Source organism: Emiliania huxleyi (genome assembly GCF_000372725.1).
Source record: "Emiliania huxleyi CCMP1516 unplaced genomic scaffold EMIHUscaffold_115, whole genome shotgun sequence".
Classification (NCBI taxonomy): domain Eukaryota; phylum Haptophyta; order Isochrysidales; family Noelaerhabdaceae; genus Emiliania; species Emiliania huxleyi.
The window spans coordinates 159,542-168,657 of record NW_005201493.1 but is presented as its reverse complement, the minus strand read 5'-3'; the positions used below and the strand labels follow the sequence as shown (position 1 = coordinate 168,657).

At 65.7% G+C, this 9,116-nt stretch overlaps 3 protein-coding genes across 3 annotated transcripts in view; 2 read left to right on the top strand and 1 right to left on the bottom strand.

Moving 5' to 3' along the window:
• Positions 1-2,049, top strand: part of EMIHUDRAFT_109194 (hypothetical protein) — a gene marked incomplete at both ends in the record, with an annotated part of 7,034 nt that extends 4,985 nt beyond the window's left edge. Inside the window, 3 exons of the mRNA XM_005791143.1 lie at positions 158-322; positions 825-966; positions 1,469-2,049. Of these exons, the coding sequence (XP_005791200.1) occupies positions 158-322; positions 825-966; positions 1,469-2,049 (888 nt within the window). The remainder of the gene's footprint in view (positions 1-157; positions 323-824; positions 967-1,468) is intronic.
• A 2,433-nt stretch (positions 2,050-4,482) lies between these two features.
• EMIHUDRAFT_224178 (Hypothetical protein) lies at positions 4,483-5,252 on the bottom strand (the record flags this gene model as incomplete). Its single annotated transcript, XM_005791142.1, has 4 exons — positions 4,483-4,497; positions 4,728-4,817; positions 4,884-5,092; positions 5,189-5,252. The coding sequence occupies 4 exons, from the start codon at positions 5,250-5,252 to the stop codon at positions 4,483-4,485; spliced, it is 378 nt and encodes a 125-aa protein (XP_005791199.1).
• A 724-nt stretch (positions 5,253-5,976) lies between these two features.
• EMIHUDRAFT_224177 (hypothetical protein) lies at positions 5,977-8,315 on the top strand (the record flags this gene model as incomplete). The annotated part of the gene is made up of 4 exons (XM_005791141.1): positions 5,977-5,988; positions 6,142-6,960; positions 7,107-7,856; positions 7,935-8,315. The coding sequence occupies 4 exons, from the start codon at positions 5,977-5,979 to the stop codon at positions 8,313-8,315; spliced, it is 1,962 nt and encodes a 653-aa protein (XP_005791198.1).
• Between the last annotated feature and the right edge of the window lie 801 nt (positions 8,316-9,116).

Sequence of the window (9,116 nt, the reverse complement as noted above, 5' to 3'; positions counted from 1 at the left end):
CACATCTCCCACATCTCCCCGGATCATCCGACAGACGGGACACCACGCTCCACGACACGCCCACCACACACGCCCGCCACACACGCCATCCACACACGCCCTCCACACACGCCCGCGCCACGCCCCCGTCCCCGGACCCTCTCCACGTGTCGCCCAGGTGGGCATGCCGTCTGACAGGGCGCAGTACATCCACCGCCTCGGCCGGACGGCGCGCGCGGGCAAGAACGGCGGCGGCTACCTCCTGCTCGCCGACTTCGAGTCCTTCTTCCTCCACGACCTGCGCGACCTGCCCCTCAAGAAGCGGCCGCCGCTCGCCGCGGGCGTCGCCGCCTCGATGATGCCCTCCATCGCCGACGCCTTCTCCAAGCTGCCGTCCGTCACGCTCGGCTGCGGCTACCAGGCGAATCTCAGCGAATCTCACTCAGCGAACTCGCGAACCTCGGCGGACCTCGGCGGACCTCGGCGGACCTCGGCGGACCTCGGCGGACCTCGGCGGACCTCGGCGGACCTCGGCCCATCTCCCCACATCCCTCCCCACATCTCCCCACACCTCCCCCATCTCCCCACATCTCCCTCTCGCCGCATCTCCCACATCTCCCCGCATCTCCCCCTCATCTCCCCATATCTCCCCAGGCGTGGCTCGGCTTCTACAACTCGTACCTCAAGCGGCTCGGCTGGTCCAAGGAGGAGCTGGTCGAGCGCGCAAACGAGTACGCCTCGGTTGTGCTTGGCCTGTCGACGCCCCCCGCCCTGGAGGCGAAGACGGTGGGCAAGACGGCGATGCGAGTTGGTGTGTGTGTGGGACGCCGGATCCTTTGTTGTAGGCGAAGACGGTGGGCAAGATGGGCCTCAAGGGCGTGCCCGGGCTGAACGTGACGCGGGGCGACGGTGGAGGAGGACGCAACGGCGGCAAGGGCGGCGGCGGCGGCGGCGGCAAGGGCGGGGGAGGAGGCGGCAAGGGCGGCGGTGGCAAGGGCAAGGGCGGCGGCAAGGGGGGCGGCGGCGGCAGAGGCGGCGGGAGCTAGCAAAGGGTGCTTGCTCGCCCCTGATGCTGCAGCCCGCTACGCGCGCCGTTCCCAACGGACGGCTTGGCGCGATATATCCGCAGCCGCGCGCGCGCTCTCACGCAAAACACTCGCAGCACCGGAGACGTGGGCTGGGTGATTCGTGGCGCGGTGTACTCTCTCTTGGTTGGCATGCGGGGGTTGAGGTGTGAGAGTAAGAGAGAAAGTTCTGCGTTCGTCCTGACCTCCACGACGCTCGCTCCGAGTCCCCCTTTCGACACCACCCGAGAGCCGGAGAGCGCCCCCGCGGAGTCAGACGAGACAGCAGATGGGCCGAGCGTTTTTGATCTCTCGGTAAGTGGGCGCCCGCCCGCCGCCTCTGAGGGGGTCGGGCCCCCTAGTCTGAAAACAAAAACAAAAACAAGAAACCGCCTCACGCAAGCGCGCAAAGAAGGCCGCCGCAGCGGCGGCGGCCAGCCCGCCGAGCCTCTCCGAGCTGATCCTGCTGGCGCTGACCAAGTTCGCCGACCGCGGCAAGACGTCCTTCTACCGCTCAATGCTTCGCCAAGAGGTGACGGGACTCGACACCGTGAGTCCGAAGCGCAGCTTTGGTGACAAGGGCGAGTGGAAGGCGGCGCTCGCAACGCTGGAGAAGGAGGGCAAGCTCACCTACTCGCTCCAGACGGACACGATCACGCTGCCAACCGAGCCGCCTGAGGCCGCCGGGTCCGCCGTGGAGGAGGTTGGAGACACGTCGTCGGACGAGAGCGGCGACCGCCCCATCATCCCGTGGATGTCGGCTGCGCGCGCGAGGATCCGAGATGCGATCTCGGAGCTGCAGGAGCAGGAGCAGGACGAGTTCTCCGTCGATGACTTTTTCGTCAAAGTCTTTCCCAACCTGATGACGCATGCGACGCCGCAAAAGGAGCGGGCGACGGCAATGCACTTCCTGATGAAGGAGCTCAACCGGCTCGAGGACGACGACATCGAGGATGTCATGTTGCGCGATGGCGTCATCCATTTCGTCAAGCCACCTTCATCGTGACCGTCGCCACCCTCGCCACCGTCTCGCCTACGTCGCCGCCGTCGCCATCGTCGGCCTCGCTGCCGAGACGGTGCTGCTGCACGACTCAACTCTCCCACCCCCCTGGCTCCTATGCCGACGTGTCCCGTGCTCCCCCGTCCGCCGATGTCTCTGCTGCCGCCGCCCGGCGGAGCTCTGCAGCGCGGGCTCTCCTCGCCGCCTTCGCTGCCGCTGCATCGCTGTCGGCTCGTCATGTCTGTCTAGGGTCATTGGGGGCGTGCCATCGCTCGTCTCTCTCTCTCCCGGGGTCAGCTCCAAGCTGCCGTGTCGGGACGTCGCCCCCTCGGCTCCCCCCCCCCCCTCCGCTGAACGGTACTGCACATGCTGCGCGTTCTCGCCTTGACCCAGGAGCCAGGTGCGTGTGTCTAATCGTAGTGGGGGCCCTGGCCCCCCTCTGTTTTCTGTTTTCTGTTTTTCAACACGCCCGCCCGCCCGCCACCCCGAGGCGGCTCGGCCCCCCACTTACCGAGAGATCAAAAACGCTCGGCCATGCCAGATCTGACAGAGAGAGAGCTAGAGAGAGAGCGCCGCGCGCATCAGCCGTTGCAAGTGCCATTGCCGTGCCATCTCCCGGCGTCGTATCACGAGGGGCGTGTACATACGCGTCTCCTCTTCCGTTCTTGCTTCTTCCTTCACGGGGCAAAATTTACACACATCGGGGTGGGCGCACGCACGCGTAGCACACTCAGGCGAGGGACTTCAGCACACTCCACGCGCCGGCGCGGGCTGTCACACGGCACCTATCCGGCCGGAGACTACGACCGATACCCGCCTAAAGGGTCTATGCGGCCGGGGTAACCTCGAAGCGCACGGGGCCAACGTAGTCGTATGTCGCCTCCGGCGGCGCAGGCCACGCATCGAAGTTGAAGACGCTGACCGGACCGCCGGGGCAAACGCCGCCCCCCACATACACGTCAAGGTCCACCCCTCGATTGTGTCCGACTCGTCGAGGTTCTCAGTGTGTTGCACGGCGACCTCATGATACCAGGAAGAAAAGTCGTCGGCGCAGTAGCCCCAGGTTGAGTTGCCTGTGTGGCACCCTGTCAACGGAGGCCGGGAGTATCAAGGCAAGAGAGGGGGAGGCAGCGATGGGCTCACGCACATGGCGGGTAGAGCGCCAAGAGCAGGTGTGCTCAGGGGCAGTCAAGAACGTCACCCCGGCCGTTGCCCCGGGCACCACTGCCCCCCATCCCGCCTGCACTCGGCACAGCAAGTAGACCGGCAGGACCACGTCGAGGCCCTGCTGGAAGTGTACCGGGTGGTCCCGATTGCCGATGAATTGCAGGCCCGCCCAACGCCTCGTGCGCGACCACGGCATCCAATCGTCCAGCTCGTTGCAGTCGTCCTGCCACACAGAGCTCGGCATTGCGTGCAACCTTTGGAAGACACGATTGAGGAGCGGGCGCAGCGCGTCCAAGCTATTCGACACGAAGATCTCGGCCACCTCGCTCGCCGCCGCCACCGCCTCGCTGCCTCGAAGCCGCGGATCCGGTGAGACCAGCCGCGCAGGCCGGTTGCACCCGAGGTCTCTCAGCGCGAGCACGTGAGGCGCTCGCGAGAGCTCGGGCCACCAGACCTCCTCGACTTCGAACCAAGGCGCAGCGAGCTCTAGCGACTCGCTGAATGCACGGTCCGCAGGCAACACCTGCAGGTAGCGCGCTCCGAGCCCGAGCGGCTCCGCCGTCAGCAAGTGGTGGCGCAAAGCAAGTACTCGGTGGACATCTTTCTGCACCACAACGAAAGGCCCTCAGTGCGCGCTGGGCCGCAGGGGGGCGGGCGAGGGGACAGGGAGGCGGGCGGGCGGGGAGGAAATGCACCGCGAACTGCGGCGCCAGCAGCCAGACGTAGTCCGCACGCTCCAGCGTCGGCTCGCGGCAGTCGGAGGTGAGAACGCGCTCGATCAGTCGGTGGTGCAGCTCCTCGCCAATCGAGATCCCGAAGCGCAGCAACGGCGGGAGCGTCGGCACGTGGATGCGCGGGCATGTGCCGCGCGGCCGTGCTCGTGTGCTGGGGTCACGCGCAGCTCTGACGATCCGGGGCCCGTGCGGCAGTGAGTGCCGGTGCGCAGCGTGGGTTACGCCACAGTCCGGCCCCCAAAATCCTGCTTTGCACTTGCAGAACCCCATCCAGTCACACGCACCGTTGCCGCCGCAGTCGATCAGGCAGCGCGGTGAGAGCATGAGCGCGCCGGGCTGCGACGAGGCGCGTGGCTCGAAGGGGCACGCACCGTCAGTTTGAGCGTGCCCTTCCTCCTCGTATAGCTCATACAGCCCGTGCGGAGTGAAGCAGCCGCACACAACACGTTGGCCGTGACCCGACTCGGCGGACTCGGCGCACCAGCCTCGGCCCCCGCACTGACTGCTGCACGCGTCCAGGGGTAGGAGGCGAGAGCGCTCAGGCGCAGGCGAGCTACGCAGCAGCGGGGGCGCCGAGCCGCGCACGGTGCGTCGCGCAAACGCCACTGCATCTCTTCTATCCCGGGCGTCGAAGCGAAGGTCAAACTGCTGCTCGAGATGCGCGTCAGCACTCGCCAGCAGCGTCGCGTTCATAGGCCATACCGTCTCGCTCCACAGTGAGGCGGGAAGTTGTAGACGATGCGCCGCAAGCGCCGCGGCGAATGAGAAGCGATGCCAGCTCACGTTGGTGAACACTGCGGGGACGGTGAGAAAGTTCTTCAGACTCAGGCTGGGCGGAAGGTGCACGCAGTGCGGCTCAAAGCTGGCGAGGTCCTCGAGCCGTGTGCGCTCCAGGAGGAAGGGTGTCTCGACCAGAGCGTGCAGGCAAGCACATGGCACCGGCCCGATGCCTCGGTCTGACACCTCTTTCGCCTTCCCCCCGCGGTGTAGCCGAAAGAGCGCCAGCAGGATCCAAGATCGAATGGGCAGGAGGTGATTGCCCAGCTGGCACGCAGGAAGCGTCGCTATCTGGCAGGCCTCGCCAGTGAAGCCGATTGGGCAGTCGCAACGCGACCGCCACTCGTCGCAAGTCCCGTGGACTCCGCAGCCTGGAGCACAGCGCGGGGGGCGCGGCAGGCTCTCCCCACTGCCATCAATGTCGCCGCCATCGGGGGCCCTCTGACCCCCGCCACTGGATGGTGGACCACGGGTGTCCTGCGCCACGACGGTGACGTTCAAACGGTGGTGTATGCGCAGGCGCTTGACCATCGGAGATGAGCTGCACTGACGGGTCTTGGCGCCTGTTTGGTGCGTGTTGAAATGCGGGATCCAATGCAGGTGTTTTCGAGTGTTTGCAAGTCCACTCATGAGCGTTTTTTTTAGCTCCCTGAAAAAAACCGTTGCGGCAAATCCCGATTGAATTTCATTTTCTTTTTGACATAAATAAAGAAACCAGCGCGACGCCGAACACATAGACCTAAAACACAGAAGGATGAGCACCAAACAACTCTCTCTTCTCTCTGTCTGCCGCCCCCGGCGCTACTGGGCGTCCGTCCGGTCGGTTGGACCCGGCGGCAGCTTTCTAGAGCTCGTGCGAGGGAGCTTTGTTGTAAAACTCTAGAGCTCCTCCACGAGTCACTGCCCCCGCACATCGAGGGTTCGTTCGACTTGAGGCGAGGTGGTCCGCCGTCGTCGGGGGAGCGGGACTCGCGGCCTGTCCGCACGCGGCGCGGCGGCCGGCGCCCGTCAAGTCGCCCGTCGGTCCAGTGTCGGTCCTACATTTTCGTTTTAGGTATGTTGTTGGCAAACCAAGACACAGAGCTACATGGGTGGGCTTTCATCGGACCACCTTCAAGGTATGTGCATTTGGCGGTTCATATCAAGGGATCCGAGAGGGTATTGGGGTTTGAGGTTTTGCAGGGCTGCTCCACGAGACCTCGATGGAGGGTGGCCCCAGGCGTGTGCTCGCCAGTCGTCCCGCTCCGTCGTGTGTATGCTCCAATCGGTCCAGTTGAGTGTCTTCACGCTGCTTGCGTCGCACCGGACGCTGCCGACGCGCTGGACCTCGCCGCTGCCTCAGCACCGTGCCGCCGCGGTGCGCTGCGTGGCTCCGGCCGCGACGCCTCTCGCCTCGCTGCTGGAGCCCGGCACGGGGCAGGGCGCTGCGCAGCGGCTCATCCTGGTCGGTGGAAAGGGTGGCGTCGGCAAGACGTCGAGCTCGAGCGCCATCGCAGTGCGGCTCGCCGACACGGGCCTCTCCACGCTCATCGTCTCGACCGACCCGGCGCACTCTCTCTCGGATGCGCTGATGCAGGACGTGTCTGGCGGCTCGCCCGTCGGCGTGGCCGGGTGCGAGAACCTGCAGGCGATGGAGGTCGAGACGGCCGACGCGGTCGACCGCTTCCGCGCCGCAGTCAGCGGCTTCCGCGCTGCCGACCTCGGGCTGGGCGGACTCGCAGAAGAGGTGCTCGGCCAGCTCGGTCTCGACGAGTTTGCCGACATCCTCGACAACGTGCCGCCCGGCCTCGACGAGCTGCTTGCCCTCGCTGAGACGCTGGCGGTCGTGCGCGGCGCCGAGCCAGACAGCGACGGCGCAGCCTCGCTCACAGGCTTTGAGCGCGTCGTCTTCGACACGGCGCCCACCGGCCACACGCTGCGGCTGCTCGCCTTTCCAGAGTTCCTCGACAGCCTTCTCGGCAAGGTCGTGGCGCTCAAGGCGCGCCTCCTCGCCGCCATCGGCTTGCTCAAGGGCGTGCTGGGAGGCAACGACCCCACCGACAAGATCGAGGCCGCCGTCGCGCGCCTCCAGCGCTGGCGAGACCGCGTCGCCTCGCTGCGCGAGCTGCTCACCGACGAAGACGTGACCGACTTCGTCGTCGTCGGCATCCCGTCGCGCCTCGCCGTCGCTGAGTGCGCGCGGCTGCTGTCTGCCCTCGCCGACCAAGGCGTGCCGGTCTCGCACTTGATCGTCAACCAGGTCGTGGACGGTGCCTCTTCCACCGCATACTTGGACCGCATCCGGGCCGAGCAGGAGATCTCCCTAGATCACCCGAGATCACCCGAGATCACTCGAGATCACTCGAGATCACCCGAGATTACTTGGACCGCATCCGGGCCGAGCAGGGGCGCGAGCTCAAGCGGCTGGACGGCTCTTCCCCGCTCGGCGAGCTCGCGCTTTCGCGGCTGCCCTTCTTCGACCTCGAGATGCGGGGCGTCTTCCCGCTGCAGTACGTCGCCTCGCAGGCCTTCCGCGGCACAAACGCCGACGCATGGGAGGACTTGCTGGCCGACCAAAAGGACCGGTTCGTCCTCGTCGGCGGCAAGGGCGGCGTCGGCAAGACCACGACCTCGGCTTCGCTGGCGGTGCAGTTCGCGACGGACGGCCACTCGACGCTGCTCGTCTCGACGGACCCCGCGCACTCTCTCGGCGATGCGCTCGAGACGGACCTCTCGTCGGGCGAGGTTGTGCGCGTGGAGGGCGTGGCGGGCGCGTCGCTGTACGCGTGCGAGGTCAAGGTGGACGACGCCGTCGCCGAGTTCAAGCGGCTGGTGGGCGGCGTCTCATCAGACGAGGGAGGCGCCGCCTCGGCACAGGGTCTCGGCCTCTCCGACTTCGCGGACATCTTCGACGCGGTGCCGCCCGGTGTCGACGAGCTCATCGCCCTCTCAAAGATTGTCGCCCTCGCGCAGCGAGACGCCTACGGCATCCACTTCGACCGCGTCGTCATCGACACGGCGCCGACCGGCCACACGCTGCGGCTGCTCACCTTCCCCGACTTCCTCGACCGCTTCATCACCCGCCTCCTCGTCCTCCGCTCGCGCTTCGACGGCGCCGCCAACATGCTGGGCGGTGCGCAGCAGTTGCTGGGCAAGGTGTTCGGCGGCGGCGGCGGCGGTGGAGGCGGAGGCGCACCCGCAGACGCGCCCGACGAGCCGACGGCGGTGACGAAGCTCAAGGAGTTCCAGGCCCAGATGCAGGCGCTGCAGGCGCTGCTGCACGACCCGGAGACGACCGAGTTTTGTATCGTCACCATCGCGACGGCCCTCTCGCTCAACGAGGCGGAGCGGCTGCTGCTCGAGCTGAGGCGGGAGGGGATCGCGGTGCGGCGCGGCGTCGTCAACCGGCTCATCGCGACCGACGTGGCGGACGGGTACGTCGCGAGGCTCGCCAACGGGCAGCGGCAGTGCCTCGCCGAGCTCGACGACCTCGCGGCCCGCTGCGCGGTCGACGTCACGCAGGTGCCGTACTTCGACACGGAGCTGCGCTCCGTCTACGGCCTGCGCGCGATGGGCAACGCGCTCTTTGACGCGCCGCCGCCCTCCAGCAGCTGACCCCTTTCGGAGCATGTAGACCTGCCATCTGATCGCGCGTTCAGCGTTAGGGGTTAGCGAAGCCCGAAGGACGCTCCTTCGTTTCACGATCCGGATTCGCGATGTCACCTCTATAATTGAGCTCTCCTCTGTTGATCGTTCTCGAATTTCAAATTACAGAATAGACGAATTGACGAAAGTTTCGAATTTCCGAAAGACTGCAATGTGGGCGGGGACTTCTCGCGAAATGCTCCTTTTCCATTTCGTACCCCCCATTTCGTACCAGAGAGCTCTCTCAGATGCCGTCGATGTGACCGAGCTGGCCTTGGACGCCGCCGGGGCGGTGGCTGAGGTGGCTGCGGAGGCCGCCGAAGAGTTTTAGCTTTTACCCGTACACTTGCTCCTTTTATGCTATATGTAGTAATATTATGAATGTGTTAGTGCCAGTGCGCGCCAGTCCCGTGCCCAGTGTCGTGCGAGGGACGAGAGTTTTTTGTTGTAAAATTCTTAAACCGCGGTCCCCCGCCCCCGTGCCTGTGCAATCTCTTAAACGACAATTTCAGCGGCGGCCCCGCCAAACCTCCTCATTTATTAAAAGGTCTTAAAAAATCCGGCGGCCCTCAGAACTCCGCAGCGAGATTTTGTGCGGTTCACTCGTGATCAGACATCACTGCGAACACTGTGTGGCGAAGAACAGCCTGGCTCGGACTGGACACCAAAGCGCTATGGGTGGACGCGAGAGAGGAGAGGACGCTTCTGTTTATGTGTGTTACTGTGTACAGAGAGTCAGAGAGCGCGCAAAAAACAAGCGCCGGAATCAAG